The 27,818-nt window shown below is 38.0% G+C and overlaps 1 protein-coding gene and 1 pseudogene across 7 annotated transcripts in view; one reads left to right on the top strand and one right to left on the bottom strand.

Moving 5' to 3' along the window:
- Positions 1-27,818, bottom strand: part of ARHGAP32 (Rho GTPase activating protein 32) — a 263,606-nt gene that overhangs the window by 75,625 nt on the left and 160,163 nt on the right. For all 7 annotated transcript variants that reach the window (XM_053594093.1, XM_053594099.1, XM_053594100.1 and 4 more), the window contains 5 exons: positions 23,539-23,676; positions 20,924-21,016; positions 19,981-20,103; positions 17,865-17,942; positions 4,239-4,320 (listed from right to left, as the gene is read on the bottom strand). In XM_053594093.1, coding sequence (XP_053450068.1) covers positions 4,239-4,320; positions 17,865-17,942; positions 19,981-20,103; positions 20,924-21,016; positions 23,539-23,676 — 514 coding nt within the window. The remainder of the gene's footprint in view (positions 1-4,238; positions 4,321-17,864; positions 17,943-19,980; positions 20,104-20,923; positions 21,017-23,538; positions 23,677-27,818) is intronic.
- On the top strand, positions 8,309-8,436 carry LOC128589576 (uncharacterized; annotated as a pseudogene).

Raw genomic sequence — 27,818 nt, 5'->3', positions numbered from 1 at the left:
AACATTTGAGTTGTTTGTACTGTAGGCAAAGACAGTTCTACAGTGTGAAACAAGCCCAAGGCAGACAGAATTCACATCATCCTTTTCAAAATGTATTAAGAATGTAGATTTTCTTAGGCAACCTCTGCAATGTTGCTCACAAAAGCTAAACTATTACCCTTTGAAGGTGTCCTTGTTTTTTGTAAGTTGTTACTAATTTAGAATTAGTAATGCCATGCAGGTCTAGGCATACAAACCTATTTTCCAGAATTATCAGTCACTGAATAACTTCCCAGTGCTAAATGCTTCTGGAGATTATCACTGTTAAAAGTGTCACTTTGCCATTCAAAAGATGAGAAAGTATTTCAATAGTTTATGTTAAGACTAATATTAAGCTAAGAGTTCATCTCTGGGTCAAAATTACCAAAGATGGTATTTAATAACTAAAAAAAGTTAAGCTTATAATACCACAGAAGGATGAGTAAAAATACTGTATAAGAAATCACAATAAATTTGTGATGTCGAATTTTAGTGACTTCAAAATAGGGACCATAAAAACCTATGATCAGCTCAATAGATGAATAAAATCCTTTGTAAAAAAAATCTAGCACCCTTTTTATGATACTACTCAACAAGCTAGAAATAAAGGGAGGGAACTTTCCCCACCTGCTAACAGGCTTCTATGAAACCTCCCTGCTCACATCTCAGTCAGTGGCAAAGACAGGATTCTGTCTTCTAAGATTAGAAACAAGACATGGATGCTTTCACTTGAGACTCGTATTCAACACTGTATTTGAGGTTTTCACCAGGGCAACTGGGCAAGACAAAATAATAAATTGGAGAAGAAAAAATTTAAAAACTCTATTCATAGGCAGCATGATCTCATATATAGAAAATCCTAAAGAATTCACTAAAAAACGATTACAATTATGAAGTTCAGTAAGATTTCAAGATACAAGATTAATATACGAAAAATATATTTCTGTGCACCTGCAATGAAGAGTAAGAAAATGAAATTAAGAAAATTCCATTTCTGGCTCAGCATCTGTAGCTCAAGCGGCTAGGGCATTAGCCACATACGCAGGAGCTGGTGGGTTCAAATCCAGCCCGGGCCCACCAAACAATGACAACTATAACCAAAAAATAGCCGGGCGTTGTGGCGGGCGCCTATAGTCCCAGCTACCTGGGAGGCTGAGGCAAGAGGATCGCTTAAGCCCAGGAGTTTGAGGTTGCTGTGAGCTGTGACGCCACAGCACTCTACCCAGGGTGACAGCTTGAGACTGTGTAAGAAAGGAAAGAAGGGAAGGGGAAGGGGAAGGGGAAGGAAAGGAAAGGAAAGGAAAGGAAATTCCATTTCCAACACCATAAAAAAGATTCAAATAGTTATAAAATAAATTTAACAAAAGTTACATAAAACTTACATTCTGAAAACTACAAAAACACTGAAAGAAGTTAAAGAATAAATAAATGGAAAAACATCACATGTTCAAAGACTGGAAGACTTAATAAGGTTAAGATCTCTGGATTCAATGCAATCCCTCATCAGAATGCCAGATGACACTGTAGAAACTGAAAAGCTGACTTTAAAATTCACATGGAATTGCAAGTCCATAAAAGCCAAATCAATCCTTAAGAAAAAGAACAAATTTTATTGGTTTGATCTAACCACGTCAGTTTGTATATAAAAGAAAAATCAGCACAGTGTACCCCATATATGCATGAATGTATTCATGATCTATGTATATTTGACTTAATAAAAAAATTTTTTTTAAAAAGAATACAATAGGACTTACATTTCCCCATTGTAAAACTTACTACACAGCAATAGTAATCAAGAGAGGGTGGTACTCACACAAGACATACAGATCAATGAAAAAGAATCGACAACCCAGTATCTACAATCAATTTTATACTAGGGTGCCAAAACAATGAAATAGGGAAAGAATAATCTTTTCAACAGGAAGTACTGCAACAATTGGATAATCACATGAAATTGAACCTCTGCCCCAGATCACCCATAAAACTTAACTTATAAATGGATCACAGACTAACATGTAAGATCTAAAACTATAATCTTCACAGAAGAAAATACAGGAATAAATCTTCATAACCTTGAGTTAGCCAAAGTCTTCTTTAAAAAGGCACCCAGTGCGTTAAGCAACAAAAGAAAAAATAAATGGGACTTTGTCAAAATTAAAAACTTTTATGCTTCAATGGATAACATCAAGAGAACAAAAGACAACCCACAAAATGGGTGAAAATATTTGTAAATCATTATCATGTGATAAAGGACTTGTATCTAAGATATATAAGGAACATTTACAACTCAGTACGAAAAAGACAAACAGCCCTATTAAAAGCAGTCAAAGGATATGAATAGACATTCCTCCCAAGAAGAGAAACAAATGGCCAATCATCACATACAAAGACCCTGGACTTTACACCCACTGAGGAGATGCAAATCAAAACAAGAAGGTGTTATCACTTTACACCTCAGATGACAATAATCAAAGACTTCCAAACAGAAAGTGTTGGCAAGGATATGGAGTGACTGGAACAGGTTGGCAGAATCATGAAAAGGTGCAGTTGCGCCAATGGTGGAGCTGGTGGTTCCTCAAAAGAAAGAGCTAGCACATGACTCAGCAACGGTACTCCCAGACACATAAATCTACACAAAAACCTGTAACACTAGTGCCAGAAATGGAAAAACCCCAAATGAATAAACAAATATGATAATATATGTACACACACAAAAAAAATGAAGTATAATTTAGCCATTTTTTAGAAAAAGGAAGGAAATACAGAGACATGCTACAGTATGGATGAGCCTTGAAAAGATCACATATTAAGTTTCCATTTTTACAAATGTCTAGAATAGTGAAATCTATAGAGACAGAAAGATTATTGGTTGCTTAGGGCTGGGAGGAACGAAGCAACATCTGCTAATGGCTAAGGGACTTCTTCATGCCGTTATGAAGGTGCTCTGAGGTGGCTGTACACTTGTGTGAAGATATTTAAAAAACAGTGAACTATACAATTTAAAAGGCTGAATTGTATGGTATATCTCAATAAAGTTGTCCCATTAAAAAAAATCTACAGTCATCACAATTACTAATGAACCAAGTAAGTACCCACCAAGACAACCTTTTAATAAGTTTACTGAAAGAACAACAAAATTGCCTTAAAAAGAACTAAGAATCCTGGCTCAAGTGGACTGCAGAGAAAATATTTTTAAGTATTTTCTCTACTGGGTTTTGCAGAGAAAATATTCTTAAGTATTTTCTCTACTGGGTTTAAGTTAGTCTCAAAAAACCAAATTCCTATGAGAGAAATGAAAACAATGACTCCCTCACCTTTTATGAAGAAATAAGCCATGATAAGGGTTACTGCCCTTTAAATACTATAAGAAGAGATAGTTTGATGAACGCTTTGGGAGCAGAAGTAGGAAAATACTAAGTAAGAGAACAATAAACTTTTTTTCCCTTAACTCTTACCTTCAGTCCTAAAGGTATAAAATTTTTTTTAAAGAAACAGTTCAGATAAATTCTGAGGCCCAGAAATTGTTCTTCTCCTTTTATTAGGAGCGGAGGGGACGGAAAAAATATAACTAGAAAAAATAAATTTCCTTACTTCTTCTTTCCTCTAAAATTTTTTACTTTCTATTTTCTTTTTAAAAAATTATGTCAAATCGAAAAGTTCCAGACTAGGTTTTCTGCAGAATCTTGCCCAGTTGTATCACCCAATAAACACAAGAATTCCATTTTCTTGATTTTTATCTCCTATAACACTGCTTTACTTATTTGTAAAATATTCTACATATTTATGGAGCACTGTACATATGCCACACGAATAATAAATGCTGTTTTTAATAATTTTATTGTTCATAGGCACTGTTAAATTATCCATGTCCTTCACCTGTTAATTTTCAGTTAATCATACCCTCTCCCTGTTAGTTCATTACTCCTATAATTGTTTTACCATTAATAAGCTATACCCTTAGTATATAATTGTAAAAGCAAATGACAAAACCTAATAGAACACATAGTTCTTTAAAGCTGTTTACAAATTTAAATGCATGTACACGACTGTAAAATGACCAAAAGAAAAATAGGAATACATTTAAAAATCAAAACCATTAAAATTAGTAATACCAATAAACGCAAAGAATAGCAAAACAATCTATGTACCTGACTGGAGGAGAAAATCTGTATCTTTGAGTTATTGATAAAATAACCACACTAATGAAAAAGTGTACTCACCTGGTTTTGGCACTGAGTTGGTCACTGACTGGGGAACTTTTTGGTTAATTAACTCAACACAGTGTCCAGGGAAGAGTCCCACCTGAAGAAAAGCAACAAAGAGAGGATTCTAAACTAGCAACCAGACCAATTTGTGAACACTGCCAGTTCAATTCCAGTAATTCCCGAGTCCCTCCCAAATGATGCTATTATTCCAAGACTCTAAATAACAGACGATGCCAATTATACAAACAAATAATAAAACAATCTGTTGCTATGAGTATATGTTATGTTCTTTTTGTCCAAATATCTAAGTCTGCTTTTTCAGTTTTAGCTTTGAATTTCTCAAATTATTTTTTATATCAATTAAAATATTTAGTCTGACAACAAGCTATCCATGCAGAAGGTATAATTTTTTCACTTAATAATTCACTTTGCTGAAATCTCGGTCTAGTTGTGTTGACATCTCTGTTGCCAATTTATGTTTACTGTCTTCTCTTTTTTAAAATAATCAACAGTAAACAACAATTCAATGATTTTATTAATTTTCTCTTTAGCCTACCACAGGTTTGTGAAAAGATGACATGGCCAATATGTTTTTGAATCAAATACTCATTTAAAATCCTAGTATTCGCTGCTGTTACAAAGCTAGTAGCTCGTGACTAAGAGGGAAATTAAAGAGAAGAAACAGCCACTTTCAGCAGTGGCCCAGATTCTGGCTGTGAAAAACACACCAAACTGACCTTGTACCAGAATTGCTTACATGGCTTTTGGCAGAATCCTAGTAAGTTGCATTAGGAAATACTGAATTCTAGATCATCCAGAGATACTGTATAGCCGAGAGAATAAATACAGAGATAAACAGCCTGGAAACTAAAGTAAAAAGGAAATCTTTACCAATATTTATAGATGTTTCCGTACATAGGAATAGAAATGGGCTGCCACACAGCAGATGTTAACACTGAAACATGAAAACTGCATCGTTCGGTAGATCCCTCTGTTGACAGACTCTGGGGAAGAATGGGATCATCTTCCAGAGCATGATTCATCATCAAGTTCTGAGCTGTGTGGTTTCCATCTGTGTGAGATTATTTTTGTGTACTCATTTGCTGCGTTCTTATTTCAGTTTCTAGATCTATATTCTATGACCATTCTTGTGAGATGGTCATAGAATATACAACCAGTTATTGTGAGCTGAAAAGGTGATTACCAGATTATCAGTTTTGTTTAAAAGATTTGAATTTGGGATTGTTAAGTCCCCTATTCATTGCCTTACAAAATAATGTTTTAATCATTTGTTTTATTAGATTCCATTGCATATTCTACTTAACTTCCTATTTTACTAAACAAGTAAAATTCTTCCAAGTTTCATTAGAACTTGGTAAGAATCAACTAGAAAGATCTTCATTTACTCTCATGCAGGTCAGTTACCCTCAGAGGGCATATGGGGCACTGGTTAGCAGTGTAGTCTCCAAAGTAGGCATGTCTGAGTCCAACCCTAGGTCTGTCACGTGGTAGACTGAGTATGTGGTTTAGCCTGTTTGTCGGTTAGTGTATCTCAACATGATACTAATAACACCTACCTCCTAAGCATTGTTACAAGGATTAAATGGATTAAAGTAAGTAGCTCCTCCATCAAGAGATGTAACATACAATACCATCTTCTGTGTATGTCTGTTTAAGTTTCCTCACTCTCAAATATTATTCTTTCCATAAAATTCTAATTCATTTCAATTTATATATATCTGCAACTTGCCAAAGAGAAAAGACCAGGTAGTAAACCTGGCTCATTCGTTTACTACGCATTACTGATGTAAAGAAAAATGTTTTCCACCACTTCCTCACAAGGACTGAACAAAGCTTAATGTATTTCTTCAGGAAATTATATCATACATATTAATTACATTTTCACCTTTTAAATGTCACACTAGGTTAGGTTTAGGTATACGGGGGAAATGACATAGCATGCTATATAGATGTGTACAACAGGCTCATCTGACACTTAACTCCAATCCCTGCCCTCTTGTCTCACTTCGCTATAAAATGGAGTATTACTAAACATTTGCTAAACCATTTAGTTTCCCAGCTCCCTATAATCAGGTAAAGCCAAGGTCCTCATAACACAGCTTTGCTGCTACAATGCTGTCTCCTTCTTGCTGTGAATACAAGAATCACGATGGGGATCACAAAGGAAAGGCCAGGACTGTTGTGTACCATCACTAAGCTGCTGACTCAAAAGTTGCAATCAGCTATCCTTTCTGTTTACTTTCCTGCTTCTTAAAGTTAGAAAGAGTCAGTTCTATAAATTTGTGAAAGACAAACATTCTATTTCCTTACTACAAGATTTCCAACATAAAAATGTTGTTGAAAATATTATATATAAGACTATAGCCCCAATACACTTAATATACTTTTCTTATAAATAACCTGATTCTCACCAAATATAAATAATTCCAATAAATTCAAAATGTGAAATGATAAAAGCAACTAGAACCCTATGATCTGTTTCCTATGTTGTCCTATTTCACATATACTCTTTCTGCAGCAGTGGCAATTTCTTAAATGTTAATTTGTGTAACAAGAATGAGAGAGGAAATTGGGTGTATTGGCAGGAATCAAAATGAGACCCAACTCTAGGAAAAGGATGACAGAGAGAGAAAAGATTAGCCTGTGGAGCCTACTATGGTAGAGAAGCCATTAATAAAAATGCAGCAAAAGATGGACAAGAACAGCGCAGGGAGAAGGCCTAGGAGGGGCTTACGGGAACAGAGAGGCCTTCGCTCACATCTTCCCTCAAGTGTCTGAGCTTAAATGAGAAGGGCCCAGAGATGCTGTTGCGTCCCACAGTATGCTGGTAAAGTTTAAAAACCAGCTCTGCACGGGGCAGGTCCTGCCTGACTGTATGTGCCGGTGACCATGGTCTAAACACTCCCCCCAGGGCTGACTTCAAGCTACCACCTGGCACCAGAGAGCACAGAGGTGACCAGACGGGCAGTGGCACCGTCAGGCAGTGTTCCCATCGCACGGTGCATTAGAGGGAAGGGGTCTCAAGAGCATGACAACAGCAAATTGTACTAAAATAATTACAGAAAATGGATTATTACCTTTGTTTTTAATACAATTCATTTACTTGAAAATTTATATACTTTAATTATTAATAATGGCTACAGGATTTCACAACTGGCTCCAGATCACTGCTACTCCCTATCTAGATACTTGGTTCTGTGCCCATCCACTTCTAACAACTCCTGGGCATCAGTTCCCAGCAGTTTGGCAGGTATATGGCTCACCCTCTGACTCTAGGAAATTAAAGACAGACGTTGTAATCTGGTTCTTCTGATCTTCTTCTACATTGAGGATACTAAAACTACAAAGAAAATCAAGTTTGGCTTCAAAAATAAGAATATGTGTTGAAAAATATTTTGATGTAGTTTAGAGAGAATATTAAGGAAGTAAGTACTGCAATAAAATAAGCCTGGAGCTTTGCAATCAGCAGGAATGGAAATAAATCACTGCTTAACAATGAAGCTTAATCCTAACCACAGTCTCTCTGAAGCAACCAACCAAAACCTAAAAAGGAATTCCCTACTCTAATTTTTTTATTTATGGCTAGTGAAACTTTAAAGCTCTTTGCACAGCAAAAACTTTTTCATTCACCTCAGTCAAGCACAGCTGTTAGTCCCAGACAAATACCACAGATTTTTCAGTTACTGCTATTTGGCCTCCTAGAGTTACAATTTCTAGATACAACTTTCTACTCTCCCAGGACTCTAGTGTTTCTGTTCTACAACATCCTCAACAACACTCAAAGATAACTCAGCCCCTTCATTCCTATGGAGTACTCGCCCCTCTCTCTTTCTAACCTTTTGTTTTTTTCTTTTGGGGTCCAGTATGAACCCTGTGGTTCCCTATTTGAACTCTTATTTTCCTTGCAATACTAATCTTCTGTCAAACCAATGCAGCAAACCCCAGAGCTGAGCCAATGCACTTCCACGCTTCCACAGCTGTGTACTGCTGGAGAAAAAGTACATCGCTGGGGAAATCTCAACCAACACAAATTCATAGTCTGTTGTCTAAAAATGCTACTCGTTATTGCTTCTCGGCATTTTGGCTAAGATCAAGTGTAGCATCTGTTCTTGAGTGTGTCCTCCCACTCCCCAAACCTCCCAAGAGAACCTGGTTGTCTTCAGGGTCTCTGCCCCGTCTCCCAGCACCGTCAGTCAGACTACAAGTCAAGGAACCAATTAGTTTGTCTCTTGAGATTTTAGGACAAGTTCCAAACCTGTAATTATGTCCACTGAATTGTTTGAATTAGAAAATAATATTTTTCAAAACAAAAAGGAGAAGGAGACTCAAGCAGCAGCTGTCACACTTGGAAAGAAGCAAAAACTGGAAGCAAGTTCCTGATTCCTGGTTCCATCCCTTGTGGCCTGGTCATTCTCGCCCTGAGTTCTTTAAGATATTCCAACTTCAGTCTCCTTTGGCTCCCACCCAAAACACAGCATTGCTTCTGGTTTCTCTGCCTCGTTTACACCATCCCTTTAAATGTCAACTCCCTAATTAGACATAAAGGTGAGAGAACGGCAGACATTCAGGAGGTCAAGTTGAGGAAATGAGCATCTGATGCACAGGACAGAGAAAACCGTCCAACCCCAACTGCAGAGGTCTAAGCGAGGGCAATGCCCTGGCAAAGGAGACTGAGGAGACAGAACTTATTTGTGATATGTGAATAAAATGATGGCTTTAGAATTTAGACTGGATAACAAGGGTAGCACAGGCCGGAAGTGGGTGATAGTGACAATATTGAGTAAATGACCACAAATGTTTACTACACTGCAAGGAACAAGGAGACTGGACGTTTTCTCCCAGTTAGTGCAATGAAATATCAAATATGACAAAACACAGGATAGTTGCTTTAAATTTTTAATTAATTAATTAATTAAAGGAATTAATTCCTTCCAATCTGGAAGGAATAAGAAGATAGACAAAGTATTTTAAGTTGAAGCATACATAAATAAAAATGCACGAGAGTAGAAAAGAACAACTTGTGTAAGAAGCGGAGAATTGATCATTAAATTTGGCAGGAACATCCAATTTATAAAGTCGTGAAAAATAATACTGGAAAAGAAGAATGAGGTCAGAGAGTAAGGTCTGTCCGTTATTTCATCACAAGGAGTTTGGAGTTTCTTCTGTGGGAGAAGAAAGTGACAGATTCTGAGCAGAAAAAAGAAACGCTAAAACAGGTATATTACAGGAAGAAAACTCTAGTAATTTTCAAGATGTTAAGGGAGGAAAATAGTAGAATCTCACTTTTGGAATTTATAAAAATTGACTAGGAAAGAGATAATGACCTACAGTATAAACACGTCATGAAGAATGAAGGGCCTATCAATGTAAGAGACATCGGCATCCACCGGATCAGATGCACGAGCAAAGTCAAGTCGGATGCCTCTGCAGCTTTCCCTCTCACCTTTATTATGTCTAACTGACAAACAATAAACTGCACATATTTGAAGTATACATTTTGATAAATTCTTACACCCATGAAACCATCACCACAATCAACATTATGAAAATAGTCATCAACTCCCATTGAAATCCCTGCTTCCCTCACTGTGCTCCCATCCCTGCTCCCCAGGCCACCGCTGATACACTTTCTATCATACCCTACTCAGAATTTCCTGTAATTTTGTATGAACTGTCATACACAATGTACTCTTCTGTCATCTATCTTCTTTCATGCAACACAATTATTTTGAGAATCATTCATGTTGCTGTATGTATCTACAGCCCATTCTTTTTTGTTCCTAACTAATGTTCCAACCTATGGGTACCATAATTTGTCTGTCCATTAATCTGTTATTGAAAGATACAAGAATTGTTTTCAGTGTTAGACTACTAAGCTGCTATGAACATTCACGTACAAGTTTCCAAATGGACATAGGCTTTTTATTTTCTCTTGGCTAGTACTTACAAAGTGGAATGGCTAGATCACATAGTCAGTGTCCATTCAATTCTCACTTAACATCATTGATAAGTTCTTGGAAATTGCGAGTTAAAGTGAATTGACAGGCTGCCTGCCTGGAGCAGGAACTTGAACTCTCATATATAACAATTAGCCTATATTAACATTGGTTTCATTACACAGTACGTCATTTCATTTAAAGTGGTAGTTTCTAAGAAAATAGTTTCCAACAATGTTAAGTGAGGACTTTATGTTTAACTTAAGAAACTGCCATACTGGCTTGGTGCCTGGAGCTCAGCAGGTAGGGCACCAGCCACATGGTATTCTTCCTTTAATATACCTGTTTTAGCATTTCTTTTTTCTGTTCAGAATTTGTCACTTTCTTCTCCCACAGAAGAACTGGGGCTGGCAGGTCTGAACCCAGCCCAGGCCTGCCAAACAACAACAACAAAAATAGCCACGCATCGTGGCAGGCACCTGTAGTCCCAGCTAGTTGGGAAGCAGAGGCAAGAGAAAATCGCTTAAGCCCAAGAGTTTGAGGTTGCTGTGAGCTGTGACATCATGGCACTCTACCCAGGGCGACATAGTGAGACTCTGTCTCAAAAAAATAAATAAATAAAAATAAAAAATAAAAAAAGAAACTGCCATGCTGCTTTCCAAATTGGTTATGGCATCTTCTATTCCCAGCAGCACTGTATGAACGTTCTAATTTCCTCCCCATCCTTGCTCTTCTAGTAAGAATGAAGTCAAGTCTCATTGTTGTTCTAACTTGCACTTCTCCACTGACCATTGACATTGTGTATCCCTTTATGTGTTTATCTGCTGTTCATATAGCGTTTTAGTGATATCCCTGTTCTAATATTTGACTTCTTTTATAATTGAACTGTTTTCTTATTGAGTTTTAAGTTTTCTTTTCTTTTTTCTTTGGAGACAGAGTCTCACTCGGTTGCCCCAGCTAGAGTGTAGTGGTGTCATCATAACTCACAGATACTCTGCAACCTCAAACTCCTGCCTCAGCTTCCCAAGTAGCTCGGGCTATAGGCTCACACCACCACACCTGGCTATTTTTTTCCATTTTTAGTAGTGATGGAGTCTCTCTTTCTTGGGCTGGTCTTGAATTCCCGAGATGGAACAATACTCCTACCTCAGCCTCCAAGGGTGAACCACCACACCTAGCTGAGAGTTCAGCCTATTGCCCAGGCTGGTCTCAAATTCCTGAGCTCAAGCAATCCTCCTACCTCAGCCTCCAAGTAGCTGGGACTACTGGGGCATACCTCTGTTCCCAGAAAGAGTTCTTTATGCATTCTGGATAAAAGTCCTTTGTTGGATATAATCACTGCAAATAGTTTCTCCCAATCTGTGGTGTGTAGTTTATTCTATTAACAATCTCTTTCAAAGAGAGGAAATTTTACATTTTGATGAAATCCAATTTATCATTTTCATGATGTTACTTTTAAGAGATCTTTGCCTCATCCAAAGTCATAAAAGTTTTCCCTTATAAGTCTTATACTTTATGCTTTACATATAGGTATATGGCCCATTTTGAGTTTATTTTGCAGATGGTCCAAGAAATAAATTAAAGAGTTTTTTTGGAGTTGTATGGATATCCAATTGTTACAGTGCTGTTTGTAAAACAGACCGTGTTTCTTCACTGAACTGCCTTTGGAACTTGGTTGAAAATCCGTCGCCCATAGACGTATGGGTCTAATTTAGGGACTCCGCTGTGTTTCGCTGGTCTACTCATCTACCTTCCCAGTACCACACTCTCCTGATTCTGCAGCTTTACAGCAATCTTCAGTTATTGCTCTCCAACTCTGCTCTTTTTCAAATTTGTTTTGGCTATTCTAGGTCCTTTGCATTCCCGTATGAATTATTTAAGCTGCTTGTTAATTTCTAAACAAGAGTTTGCTAGGACTTTGATTCAGGTCAATCTGGGAAGAAATGATATCTTCTTTTTTTTTTTTTTTAGAAATGATATCTTAACAATATAAAGTCTTCCAAACCATTTATTTGGCTCTTTTTAAATTTCTTTTATTATTATTATTATATTTTATTCTTTGGGATTCATTGAGGGCACAAAGAATTGGGTTACACTAATTGCATTTGTTAAAAGTCCCTCTTATAATTGTGTCCCACCCCCAAGAGGTGTGCCGTACACCGTGATGCCCCAGCCCCCCACCTCCCCTCTCCCCACTTGCTCATTCCCTTACCCCCCCATATTAGTTCATCTACTGCCTTCATATTAGAATAGAGTACCTCAGCACTGTTCTATATAGGTTTTCAGTATATACATCTTTTTCTCAGATACATTCCTAAGTATTTTATATTTTTGATGCTATAATAAATAGGTTTTTATTATGTTTTATGATTAATATTAACACTGGTCTATGGATGGATTACATTTAGAGTAACAAGATCCTCATGTAGTTGTCCCTAGTATTTACATTTAAATATACACTGTGTATTTTAACTTTCCTTTATTTCTCCTTTATATTACATGTGAATATTTATATTGACTTTTTTGAAATTGTGTATTAATGCAGGTAATTACTTTACTTATGAATTTCATTTCAGAATCACATGGAAGGATTTTAGAAACAAGGAGGAGGCATGGGGCTTGATGAGATTGAGAACTGCTGCCCTGAACCATTTTATCAACAATTTTCACAAAACTGAGTGTTTAAGCATCATCTGGTAAGATATATTCTGATATTGTAAATTAACAAAAGATTTTCAAGTAAGCAATTTACCTCTAAACATCACTGACAACTGCTAACAATACTAATAAGAAAAGTAAAACCAGCATCAACAAATAAAGAAAATAAATTAAGAAAATTTATACATTTCTGTGATCCAAAGGGGGTGGTGCAAAGTACAGAACTGACTCAGCCTGTGTTCTGGTCCTGGCTGCCCGGGCCCTTTTTGTCTTTTTAAAACAGAGCAATTTATCTCAACTCCTTTGTCTCTGTATTTCTACCATTTTAAGATGACCACTGAGAACCAGAAGGTCCATTATCGCCTTTCCTACTATAGCAATCTATGATGCATACACATAAACACTTAGAAGCCACTACTGTTCATTAAATTACTACTACCATCTGTTGTTTGTCCCAAATGCCTAGGTCTCGATTTAAGCTCTGGACTAGGCAGCAGAGTAATAGGCTAGTTGTTTAATCTACAATGCTTTAGTTTCCTCATCTGTAAAATGAGATTAGATGGTAACTTCTTCATAGAGTTGTGAGAATTTAGGACTAATGGAAAGCAATTTCAACAACAGACATAAGAGGTACTCGAGAAATGCTGGAAATATCTTTACTTAAAGTATCACATACTCAGGCAGCGCCTGTGGCTCAGTGAGTAGGACGCCGGCCCCATATGCCGAGGGTGGTGGGTTCAAACCCAGCCCCGGCCAAACTGCAACAACAAAAAAATAGCCGGGGGGCGTTGTGGCGGGTGCCTGTAGTCCCAGCTGCTGCGGAGGCTGAGGCAAGAGAATCACGTAAGCCCAAGAGTAGAGGTTGCTGTGAGCCGTGTGACGCCACGGCACTCTACCCGAGGGCAGTACAGTGAGACTCTGTCTCTACAAAAAAAAAAAAAAAAGTATCACATACTCTCTTTTCTTCTGAAATTATGTACTATTACATGAAAATTTACAGTGTAATATGTTTTCTCACTAATTAAAAGGAAAGGAAACATTCTGCTGCATTTAATTTTGAGCAATGTAAACATGCAGCTCTGGATTCCAGAACATTACATGAAGATGACGGGTTTCACGCACTTAGGAGCAGATGAACTGCCTTCCTTCAGTGAACGACTAGCACAGGGGACAAGGTTTCTGAACAGCTGCCATTTGGGATAAAAGAGACTTTTCTGGAAATAAGTTATTTGGAACCACATTAAACTCTTGAAGTAAAAAAACTTTTACTGTCTAAGAATCTCTTCTCCAATATTTGTGCACAAAAACACTCACAAAACATTCTGGCCTAACTATGAAAAAACAGCTGACCATATGGGGGGCCGACAGAACACAAGTTCTCTAAAATTCTGTCACTCTCTGCATGAGATTTTACCCGTAAGATTAACACTACTGTTCAACTGTGTTTAACCGTTCCCTTTATCTGTGGTAACAATGAGAGGCTGGTCAATGGTTCTTGCATCTTGTCCCTAGTAATCTTCTGAGGAACTTGTTAAAATTCAGTCTCCTGAGACGCCCATCCTCTGAGATTCTGATGATCTATATCCAGTTTTAACACATTTCTCAGGTCAATCTGAGGCTAGTGGCCCCAGATAAAGCTCTGAAAAACACTACACTCAACAAACGCTCCTCAAAGATCCATGTTATGTTTGTATGAAATCTCCTTGTCTCACCCACCATTTCCAAAAATCATCTAAAGACAGGAACATAAATCTGACGGTGATGCTAGTTAGTGCTTTAAAAGAAGAAAAAATAAAGCAGAGGCTTTTTTGACGTACATTATATTATGAAACACCTTGGAAAGCAAAGATAAAAGATTAAATATACTCCTTAGGTGACAAATAAAAACACAGATTTCAGAATTTCAAAGTACTATAGTTAATATAATTTCACACTTCCTACTCTCAGAAGTTTAAGAAAAGAAACAGAGTCATGGTATAATTTAAACACACAGATGAACTTATCCTTCTGTTCTCACAGTTAAATTACGGTCTGGGATGGGACACTACATGGAAGAGAACTCAGCGAAACGCTGGTCTTCGCCAGCCCCCGGCTGACTAGCAGAGCTTACCTACAGCACCCTCAGATAAGAATACACAGTCAGTCTCACATCCTACCCCACAACTACTAAAATAGAATTCTGGGGCTTAGCACCTAGGATTTGGTATTTTTAACATGTTCCCCTGGTGATTCTTGTATGCACTAAAGTTTGAGAATCAGTAGGAAAGGGAGAGTAAAAAAAATTATTGGTAACCAAATAATGAAGATAGCAGTATAGCATCCTTAGGTATATTTAATGAATGCTATTCACAGGACGAAATTTGTTAGACTGCTAAACACCTATTAGGATAGCTAAACATCTTTTTTTTAGACTGCTAAACACCTATTAGGATAGCTAAACATCTTTTTAGACTGATAATGACTGGAGCTTTCCACTGGGGTTCTCCCCTTGTTACGGTAGGTTCCATTACCCCTCTTTCACATGTCTATCTCTTTCACCTCTTAACAAACTCTGTCCTTTCACTTAAAAAACAAATAAATAGCAAAACTGACAATTATCAAATGTTGATTAGGATGCCAAACAGCAGAAATGCTCATTTGCTGCTGGTAAGAATGAAAAATGGGGCAGCCACTTTGGAAGGCAGAGTGGTGTTTCTTTCAAGGCTAATCATGCTCTGACTGTATGACCCTGCAATCGCAATCCTTGGTATTTACTCTTGAAAATGTAGGTCCACAAAAAAACCTAAACACAGATATTTATAGCACCTTTACTCCTAACTGCAAAAACATGGAAGCAAACAAGATGTCCTTCAGTTCATGAATGGATAAACTGGACATCTGTAACACTCAATGACAGCCCCCAAAAAGGAGGCGCCAGTCACACAAAGGCATGGAAGGCCCTGAGAAGCACCCTGCTCAGTGAAAGACGACACTCAGAAAAGGTTGCGTGCTGTCAGACGCTGGGCATGTGATGTTTGGGAAAAGGCCAAACTATGGACACAGTATACCAGCGGTTGTGTGCGGTTCGGGGGGGGGGGGGGGATGAAACAGTGAAAGCACAGAAGATTTTTAGGGTGGTGAAACCATTCAGTATGAAACTGCAGCGATGGATCCACATCATCATGCACAAGTCAAAACCCACAAACGTACAATACCAAGAGTGCACACTAATGTAAACGGCAGGCATCAATTAATAATAGTGTACCACTATTAGTTCATCAATAACAACAATCAGCAAGCCTCAACACTGCTTCAGTAGCTGCGCGGTAGATTTGAGACTATTTGTAGCATGTGGTTCTGGCCCAGGTGTTCCTCAGATCACTCTTCTAGAACGGGGCTGACTCACTGCTGTAGGTAACTCAGCTAATCAGCGGGTGGACGGTGCTGACCTTGTTCAATGTGCTGTAATATAAAGCAGGACAGGAATAACAGAAGAAACTGGTGGGGTGGGCGGATTATGTAGAACTGGGATTCTGCAAATCTAAAACTGCAGTAAAAATCAGATCTATCGATTATTATTTTTAAATAATAATAAATTTTAAAAAGCTACAACACAGCAACTACACAGCACCAGTTCATAGCAATGTAGTAAGAACAGGCCTCTGCCTGACACCTTGCCCCGTCATGCCCTGGCAGTAGAACACACAAACTTGACAGAAGAAAAGTGCTTTTATTTATGTGAGGAATTACATTTATGGATTTACGTATGTTTAACCATGGGATAAAACCCACCATGCCATACTGTTTTAAATTATATTATTATTTTTTAAATGAAATACATTGTATAGAAAGCTAATTTATTTTTATTTAAAATGTAGTTAAAGCTTACAATAGTCATAGTTATCCAATTTCTAACTACATAGCATGTACACTTTACTTATGCAGCATTTTAGTAACATTTTTCTAAGTAGAAGCAAAAAACCACAGGCTATATACTATGTATTAAGTATACAATTTTACAGCACTTTCAGAAGCTTCTCTATGGATAATTTTAAAATGTAAAAAGAAGTCCATCTATTCTATGGCAATTAGTGCTACGTCAATCTAAAAGATGCCATTACCAGGTCTCAAATTGCTCTGCTTTATAGCATTCTCTTCCTGTCCACGGGGTTATGTTCCAAGACCCCTGGTGGACACCTAATATCACAATAATACCCAACCCCACTTATGCTCAGTTTTCTCCTATGCATACATACCTATGATAAAGTTTAACTGATAAATTAGCACAGTATGAGAAAAAATAATCACTAATAAGAAAATAACAAGTAAAATAAGGGTTACTTGAACACAAGCACTGCAACACCTCATCAGTTAATGTGACAACTAACAGGGTCACAGTGTGACAGGGCAGGTAGCACCTACCTAAGGGATACGCCGGACTAATGTCCTGGGTGAGATAATGCAACATTTCATCCTCAGAATGGCATGCAATTTAAAACCTCTCAATTGTTTCTTTCTGGAATTTTCAACTTAATGTTTTCAGGCTATGATTGATCTTGGGTCACTAAAACCTTGGAAAGCAAAACCTCCAAAAAGGGAGGGACTACTGTAAAAAAGAAATGAGACTGCTTTCCTTCTGCTACCTTTCTGCAATTAATACTGTTACATTAACAATTACAATGCATTTTTATAGAAAAATACTAATCTAACTGACAATTCTAGAGAGAAAATATATGTGAATCATGATTTAAAACCAATGTTAAAAACAAGGCAGAACCACAGGTGTGATGATCTCGTGATCAAAAAATGTGAAACTCTACTTACATTTTGGTTACACTACAATTTAAAGATGAAAGAGATAAAAAAAAGAAAAACCCCAAAAGAGTAACTAGAGAAGAGAATCTAAGTCTAATGCCATTATCATCTACAATTTTCTATTATTACAAACATAAAGTCCATTGCTGATGCATCTTGAAAACGTAAGTATTACTGAAACATAAAGGAACTGTTCTTTGAACTTTCCCACACCTAATTTTTTATTGCCTACCTGAAATCCATGCTTGCCTCTCCACCACGTGCTTAACACTTTTGGGGGCATGTCAATGACAGAAACCATGTCTCCCACCTAAGACAATCAAAATCATAAATGCTTTTAGTTAAATTCTAAACCAGTGGTTATATCTAGAATTTAAATCTGAACATAAAACTGTTATGAAAAGAAGAAATGGGACATGGCTTTATGCTTCAGCTGATCATTTGTAGAAAAACACACCACTTGTTTTTAAAAATGATTTTTACCGTTTGTTAAAGACAGGTCTACAAACACTTAAGCAGCACAGAGACTGCAATGCAACCAACACATGTGCAGTAACTTCAGAAAGCCAGATTCACAGAATAAATCGTTTTAAAGTTAAAATACTGTTACTGCTGACACTAAAAGTGATCAGATTCACTTAGGAAAGTTTTAAATATGTAGAACACTGACAGCTTTTACTAACACTACAATCAGCAGGTGCTTATCATGAGCCAGGCACTTCCGGAGCTCTTGACACACCTTGATCATACACAAAAGGGCAAAAGGTAAGTTTATTCTTGGTTAAGAGTAAAACTTGATGACAATTACACTTTTTTCAATAGATGGTACAATGTAACATTTTCACTAAAGAACTAATTTTCTTCACTGGAAAAGACAAATTAGTTATATATACTTGTCCTAAACCATATATATACACACACATATAGATTATGAATTACTTTAATAATATAGTCAATAAGGGTTATATTTATCAATCAAAATAAGTGCTGGTATTTACGATAAAATATAGTTAAGTACTTCAGAGCAATGTTACTAACCTATACTTTATCACTTTAGGAATTTCTCTTTGCTTATTCACAACTACTGATCTTTCTTTTTTTTTAGAGATAGAGTCCCACTTTACCGCCCTCGGTAGAGTGCTGTGGTGTCACAGCTCACAGCAACCTCCAACTCCTGGGCTTAGGCAATTCTCTTAACTCAGCCTCCTGAGTAGCTGGGAATACAGGCGCCCGCCACGACGCCCAGCTATATTTTTTTGTTGCAGTTTGGCTGAGGCCAGGTTCAAACTCGCCACCCTCAGTAGATGGGGCCGGAGCCCTACCCACTGAGCCACAGGTGCCACCCCACAACTGATCTTTCAAGTAATTAACAAGTAATTTTCACAAAGCGATATTTGGTAATACACAGCATCATTCAAGACCTACATTTCTTTCTCTATAGAACAAAAACATTTAGTTTAAGAACAGGTCAGATTATTTACAACAAAAATGTATATTGTTATTTCTGAAACTGGGTAACTAGCAGCATTTTTTCTGTCTCTTCAGCCAATAGATACTTTAAGGGGAAGAAAGTTAACTCCCCTCCTTTTCTATCTATGTTCATTTCACCTTTCATCTATTCTTTTTTTGTTTTTTGATTTTTTTTTTTAGACAGTTTTCACTTTGTCACCCTGGCAGAGTGCCATGGTGTCACAGCTCACAGCAATCTTAAACACTTGGGCTCAAATGATTCTCTTGCCTCAGCCTCCCAAGTAGCTGGGACTACAGTCGCCCACCTAGTTTTAGAAACAGGGTCTCAGGCTGGTCTTGAACTGCTAAGCTCAAGCAATCCACTTGCCTCAGCCTCTCAGAGTGCTAGGATTACAGGCGTGATCCACCACATCTCTGCCTCATCTGTTCTTTAACTCAATCTTTCAACAAACATTTTTTCAAAGTATCATTGGGTATCACACTTTTTGATACTAAAAACACAAAAACAGAAGACAGACCTTGCTTTCAAGAGACTCACTGAGACAAACAGGAGAATAACCATGATTAAAATGTGTGAAGTGACATGTCAGAGGTGAGCTGTGAGTGCAGTTCAGAAGACACTCAATCCAGGTCTGGGGGAGTATGTGTTTGCATAAAGTGAGAAGAGGGTATCAGGGTGACTTCCTAGAAGAAGTCATGGGAGACCTAAATCTGAGAGATGTTTATGCTCAATTTTCAAAGATGAATATAATTATTTAAACAAAAATAGAGGGCATTCCAGGTTGAAAGATAAAGGACGATGGAAAAACCTGGTGCTTTTAATTTTTGTTAATTAAAGAAATGATTAAAAGATGAGGCTGGGCAGGTAATGCATTTACCTCTAAGGTCAACTCATCCGGGGCTCGAGCGGTGTACCTCTTGATAACATGGGCCGCGCCAACAGCAGGCGTGTTGATGGACGATTCCTCATGAACTAAAAGGTGGTTTCCCTTATTATCAATCTGTAACAAAGAAAATGCACTAGGAGGTGGTTAGAGACATCAGGTTTACCAGACCACCTATTAAAGACAGTTCAATTTAATTAAGAGAGACAATAACCCAAACCAAACTACCATTTACTAGTAAATGAGTAGTTAATATACGAGCTCTAGTCATTGTGCTGTATATATAACATATATGACTTCATTTATCCACATAACTGTAAACGACATTGATCATCACTTAACAGTGAAGATGCTGATGTTGAAAGATGTAATTCACAAGACACTGAGTAAGTCTCCCAAGATCGCCTGGCCAATAATGAAAAAGCTAAGCTCGCAGCGCACACCTGCCTCATAGCTCTATGTTCTTTCTACCTTCCATTTTGTCTTCCCAACTGCTACTGAAAAGAGAAAATAATATGACACTATATATATGAATTAAAAATACTTACTTAGCAGACAATGTTTCGCTCGATGTTTGCTTATAAATAGGACCCTTTAAAGGGTTATTATCTCCTACTCAAAAGTAATTAAAGTTATTAAGTCAACTAAAAAAATTCATTCAGTTTATTAAAGGCAAACATTAATATACTATACACCAAGATAACAAGTATCATGGAGATTCATGAAATATATTAGTTTCCTGGATTACCAAAGAAAGGAAGATGTGAATGAAAAATACTTCCTGTATCATATATCCATCCTTCCCAGAAGATGAGAAGATGCTCGAGTTCTTTGGATGCTGAAAACTTAATAGCTATCAAAATTAAGTTTATATTAAAATTCTTATGTAGACAATTTAAAAATACACATTCACTAAAGATGGAAAGTTTCAGTCTACCTCCATCCAAGTAAGGGCAGGTCCACAATTGATCTTGTTGCCGGCAATAGCTGAAAGGCGTGACAGGTAGGCCATAAGCATCTGAGTGACCGACTACAAAGAAAAACGTTCAGTGTAACTCAGAAGAAGCATACTACAGCCACTGGCTCTCCAGTATAAACTAGCTGTTTCTAGGGGGGAAACATCTGTAGATCTTAGGTGTTTTAACAGTTAGGGTTCTTGGTTTTTTTTTTTTGTTTTTGGGGATTCATTGAGGGTACAATAAGCCAGGTTACACTGATTGCATTTGTTAGGTAAAGTCCCTCTTGCAATCATGTTACAGAGTCTTACTACTGGACTATGGGCACTTACATAGTGACTCAGATCCTCTCTCATACAAAGCTGTATCTTTTAGTACCTTATCCTCAAGGGTCATTATGGCTTCTAATTGCATCATTTTCCTTATTTTTGTATTGAAAATAACAAATCCATATTGGGCTTTTCTGCTAGCTTTCCCCTAATACTCTGAAACTTCTTTCCCCAAGACCCACTGATCGTCCATCTGCACAGCTGTGGCAGAGCACCCACACTCACAAGGATCCTACACTGCGGGACAGCTGACTGTTCTAGGAATTGACCCAGCATTAGCTGAACCAATCAAGAGTTAATCCAGGAATTAGGAATTGTGATACAAATTCCAGTTCAATCTGGCTGTTCTCTTAAAAGGAGATAAAAATCTAGGCCCTATTTGTAGTGGCCATGTTTTGAGCTAACCTGGGGCAAAAACATGAAGCAGACAGGCAAAGACGGGAAGAAATTTCTAGGTCTTCAACGGTGTGAATCAGCCTGTGACTTTAAGCCCTTCCTGAGACCCTGAAGCAGGGTCAGTCCCTGCAGGACTGATGATGTTCCTCCTCTGCCCTACGGTTTAAAATGACTTCTCTTTGGGACTTGAAGATATTCCGCACAGTTTTTAAGCATCCATTGTAGCTGAGGAGGGTGCTAACGCTAATATAATTCTTGTTCTTTTGAGAAAATCTGCTTTTTTTCTCTCTGTATGCTTTTAGAATTCTCTGTTTTGGCATTTTGAAATTTCACGACACTGTTTCTAGGTGTGTGTCTTATACTCTTGTTATTGTTAGCACTGAATGGATTGCTCTCTTTAACCCTAGGGAATATTTGGTACTAATTTTTTTTTCAATTAAATCATAACTGTGTACATTAATGCAATCATGGTATACAATGTGCTAGTTTAATATACAATTTGAAATATTTTCACCAAACTGGTTAACAAAGCCTTCATGGCATTTTCTTAGTTTTTGTGTGAAGACATTTATATTCTACATTTAATAAATTTCACATATACCCTTGTAAGATGCACCGTAGGTGTGTCCTAAATCTTAATTATTTTCTGGCATACACACTCTTTTCCTGTAAGTCCCATCAGTAGAAAATTCTCTGGACCCATTCTCCAAGACTCTCACTGTTCCCTTAGAACTTTTAACTTTCTCTCTATTTCAGAGGTTATATTCTTACAAATGACTTACCTTTATCTTCCAACTCAATAATTCTCTCTTCAGCTGCATATAATTCTGTATGTAATCTAGTCATTCAGATTTGCTATCATTAAAATTAAATAATCAAATTTTAATTTCCACAGTCTCTGATTATTTTATTTTATAAAAATCTATTCTCATTTCATGGATGTGATGGCCTCATTTTCCCTCACTCTGAAAGACCTTTTGTTTGTTTTCCTTGGTTATTTTGTTTATTCAGTTTTTGTTTTTTTTAGTTTCAGATTTTTAGTTTACTTACTTTAGCAGTCCTCTTATATACGTGTTTTAGGCTATTTTTTCTCTTCCCAATAAATCTAAACCCACCTACTTTTAAAAATTCCTCACAAGTTTTGAATCCCTGATTGTACATTTGTGTTCTAATGCTATAAATAATTTCTTCTCTTTTTCAAGTTTTAGAAATCTTTTATGTTTTTACTAGAAATTTTTAGCAGGAGCCTCCCACCATACACAAATCAAATAGCATGATTTTAATGAAATTTCTTGTTTACCAGTAAAGTCAAAATTTTTTCACATTTTTGCTTCCATATTTTTATATCTTCTCTGGAGAATTATTTGTTCATAATATATTGTCTATTTACTATACATATATTAGGATATGAGGTTCTTTCCCTTATAAAATTATACACAACCTACTTTAATTATAAACATTCTACTTAGCACTTCTAATTTTCTACTTAGGAAACAGTGAAGTCATCTCATAAACAATCCTGTGTGCTCAATATGCAAACACCTTCAAAGTCCTCCCCTTGGCCACCTGGTGACTGTAGTGATATTCAGCAATGAGGAATGTAGCACTTTTCCTAGGATGAATTTGTGAACTTAATTGTCATACCATTTACGACAACAGCTCTGATGGCCACTCCAGAAAAAGACTTTCAAAATTACTTTGAAGGGGGACCCAGGCCCTGGCATTGATGCATAGCTTCCCACAGGGACAACCTCACAGGAGACCACAGTGATATGTAGCAAGGAGGTGTGTAGCGCTTTCTCCAGGAAGAGCTCGTGAACGGTGATTACGCGTGTACTAAATGTACAACAAAAAGGGTATTAAATGCTTACTTCTGGCCCGTCCTTCAGGGTGTCAGAACGAGGAAGCTCTGAGAGTTGAGAAAATCGTCGGTCATAAATACACAGATGAAGATGTTTATCAAGTACCCGAAAATCTTCATAGCTCCTTTTAACAATCCAACTTTTGCCCTTTCGGTAAGGGAGAGAAAAAAGCACTCTTACAATTCATCTGTGCTGGGAAGCACTTGTGCACAGGCCTTAATCTATATATGGGTATTTTACACATGAGATTTTCTAACAAGAAGTTTCTATTAATTTAATAGTGAATAGTTAAACTTCAAAACACTCTCATGAGTTATGTTACATTAAATGGTCAATAACGGAAGAAGCAAGGCAGAACTCTCCATTAATCCCCTTCCTACTGCTCGTCAAAGTCTACTGCTGCTCTTGCAGAACTGCCAGGTGTTCAAGACAGCACATGACTCTAAATCTACCAAAAAAACATAATGTAACTTTGGATAGGAGAATATTACCTAAAATTACAGAAAAATAAAATCAGGCTATTGACTAGCTATCATCAACATTTTCTGTGACTGGGACTAGAAATACACTCAAAACCTACACCCCTAAGTCTTCCTCTGTGAGCATTTGGAGTGCAAAACCAAGACCCCTACGTCTTCCCCTGTGAGCATTTGGTGTGCAAAACCAAGACCCCTACGTCTTCCCCTGTGAGCATTTGGTGTGCAAAACCAAGACCCCTAAGTCTTCCTCTGTGAGCATTTGGTGTGCAAAACTAAGACCCCTAAGTCTTCCTCTGTGAGCATTTGGTGTGCAAAACCAAGACCCCTAAGTCTTCCTCTGTGAGCATTTGGTGTGCATGCATTGTCTAGAACCCGTCAGCTCTCTCAGTCTCTCACGCTTTCTTAGCTTCTTTGCCTAATCTCTGAGCTTACTTTTTCAATGATCATACTCACAGAGCATACTTATTAGACAATATCTTCTAATTTTCTCTTGAATCTATTCTCATTCTGTCCTATATCCCTCAGTAAAGATCATCATTTCTTACTTGGAATATTGCTAATGTGCCTTGCCTTTGAACTCTTCCCCTCACTATCCCCAATAAAAAAAAACACATCTTATTGTCACACTAAAATAATCCTTCAAAAGTAATGATAAGCAGATCCTGATAGCATATTGTATAGTTTTGCAATTTAATTTTATACGGAGGCTTTTGGTTCATAAAAATCTAGAAGGTCTGGGGTAAAAAACCTTCAGAGCAGCCACCTCAGAATAGAAGGAGACATTTTTAGTGTATCTTTTCTCCACTTAACAGAAGTAGAAGCATCAGTTCCCTCTTTCAGAGGTTGTGAGAGTGACATAAAAGAACAGACATGGCCAAGATTTTTAAAGAGCACTGTCCTAACCCCTAGTCTAAGAGATGCTAATTCACTAAGTCTGGAATGAGGTTCAGTTAATTCTGCTTATCAGCCTAAATTGAGAACCACTGGTTCATAGGATTAAGTCCAAATATACCTGCATATATAATGGTTTCCATTCTCTGGGCTGGGCCTACATTTCCATCTTGATGTCAGTCCCTATTGTCTGTGGCCTCACTTGGCTTCCAGTTAGAATGAATCACTTGCATTCATTCATGAGCTGAATGTTGCTTTGCTTGCCTCCCTGATTTTGAAAATGGTGTTTTTTCTGTCACAAAAGGTCTCTCTTTACTGTCTGCCCAAGCAAACTCCTTTTCTCCTAAGTTCCTACCACTACCTTACCACCCAAAGCATTTCTGAATGACCACAGGGGATTTAAATACTTCTTCCTCTGGGCTGGCAAAAAACTAAAATAGAAAAAAAAAATTTTAAGAAAGGATGGAAGGGAGGGTGGGGAGGGAGGGAAGGAGAAGAGAAAGAGGAAGGAGGGAGGGAGAAAAGCCTCTTAGCACATCACTACATTTTTTCTTTTACACTTAGATGTATTTTTATGCAACACTTCAAACATTAGAAATGTACCAAAAAAAAAAAAAAAAACTTAAAACATACCTATTATCCATTACAGAGATTACACAAATGTTAAATTTTCCTTTGTGCTTCAGAGCTCTGCATTTTTTAAAAGCATCAGTCGCTACATATGTAAACCCATTCCCTCTCCCTTCCTAAAAGTAAGGACTAGAGGAGATATGTTTCATTTAAATGCATGTATGCATGTTTTTCTAACTCTACTACATGTGCATATCAATAAACAACATATAACATTAAGTTTTTATATAAACTATATAACATAAGTCACATCCTGGTCTAAAAGAGCCGCTCAGGCCTGTAAGCTCAGCACTCTGAGAGCACATCCTGTGGTGCCAGCTACTCCCGAGGCTGAGACAGGAGGATCGCCTGAGTTCAGGAATTCAGCCTGGGTGACAAAGCGAGATCCTAACTCTTTAAACACACCCACCCCTTTTGGAATTTGCAGCTTCCACTCAATATTCTGTTGACATTTGTCCATGTTAATGTTCTGTAACTGCAGAAGTACACTCTATTGTAGGAAGAAAGTCTCATTTATGTTTTCATTTCCAAATAGAAGGAAAGCAGGCATTTCATGGTTGGCCTTACTGCAGCCTGTGCTGCAATGAGCGTGCAAACATCTGGCCCTGCCCCTCTGTGAGGCTGCCCACAACAGCACCTGACAGTGGGAACATCTGGCCCTTCCCGTCTGTGAGACTGCCCACAACAGCACCTGACAGTGGGAACATCTGGCCCTGCCCGTCTGTGAGACTGCCCACAACAGCACCTGAAAGTAGGAACATCTGGCCCTGCCCGTCTTGTGAGACTGCCCACAACAGCACCTGACAGTGGGAACATCTGGCCCTTCCCGTCTGTGAGGCTGCCCACAACAGCACCTGACAGTGGGAACATCTGGCCCTGCCCGTCTTGTGAGACTGCCCACAACAGCACCTGAAAGTGGGAACATCTGGCCCTGCCCGTCTTGTGAGACTGCCCACAACAGCACCTGAAAGTGGGAACATCTGGCCCTGCCCGTCTTGTGAGACTGCCCACAACAGCACCTGAAAGTGGGAACATCTGGCCCTGCCCGTCTGTGAGGCTGCCCACAACAGCACCTGAAAGTGGGAACATCTGGCCCTGCCCGTCTTGTGAGACTGCCCACAACAGCACCTGAAAGTGGGAACATCTGGCCCTGCCCGTCTGTGAGGCTGCCCACAACAGCACCTGAAAGTGCGAAAATCTGGCCCTGCCCATCGGTGAGGCTGCCCACAACAGCACCTGAAAGTGGGACTGCCAGCCCATGATGGATGGGTGTCAGCAACGGTATTTCGAATTTGTAGAACTGATCTCCAAACAGGTCATATCAATGTAATCACCTAACAGTAGTGTATGTGATTTCCCCCAAATCCTTGTCGATACTTGACATCATGAGGATTCACAGCTCTGCCAACCAAATAGATATGAAATTGTACCTTCTTTTCGTTTGCACTACCTTGATTAGCAGTGAAGCTTAGCACTGCTTCACACAATATTGATTTTTTGTGTGAATTGCCTGTTCCTACCAAAAACTGTTCATTTTATCCATCATAATGATGACTTTTACTTATTGAATTATAGAATTTATTTTTGTTTGCTTGCTCCCTAATATACTGGGAAAAATCATCTTTTATAATTGACATATACTAGAAACACTTTATCCAAGTTCACAAGGTTTTATCAAAAATAAGTAAGATTCTATTTCCTTCTCCAGGAATCTAATAACACATCAGGTATTTTGCTTAAAATTTCACATAGGTTATGTGAAAGAACAAGGATTAATGTAAATATCCAATGAAATAATTTCAATTTCAATTTTCATCTAAACAAGAAGGCCTCACTTCCATCGCCCACAGTATTTTAAGTTTATCCCTCCTGTCTTCTCATCTGTTTTAAAAAATTGTGTTTGTGGGCAGCGCCTGTAGCTCAAAGGAGTAAGGCGCCGGCCCCGTATGCCAGAGGTGGCAGGTTCAAACCCAGCTCGGGCCAAAAACTGCAAAAAAAAAATTGTGTTTGAATACTTTTAGTATAGCACAACTATAGCAGACCATATAGCTCAAAGGAAAGAAGAAGTGAGAGTTAGGCTTTGAACGCTCTGTAACTATGAGAAACACCTGTAGCAGCTTGGTAATAGAACGTCTTGGTGATAAGGGCATGGGGAAGGGATCCTGCTCCCCTTAGAGGAGCACATCAGTGTTCAGGAGTCGCCACACCTGTGGTGCAAACAGCCACAGGACTACGTCTATAAGTAGCTGAGGGAGAGGTCAGTCTGGGGTTCATCATTCTCCTCCTTTC

The sequence above is a fragment of the Nycticebus coucang genome, chromosome 6, assembly GCF_027406575.1.
Source record: "Nycticebus coucang isolate mNycCou1 chromosome 6, mNycCou1.pri, whole genome shotgun sequence".
Taxonomy (NCBI): Eukaryota; Metazoa; Chordata; class Mammalia; order Primates; family Lorisidae; genus Nycticebus; species Nycticebus coucang.
This window is presented reverse-complemented; position numbering and strand designations above follow the sequence as displayed.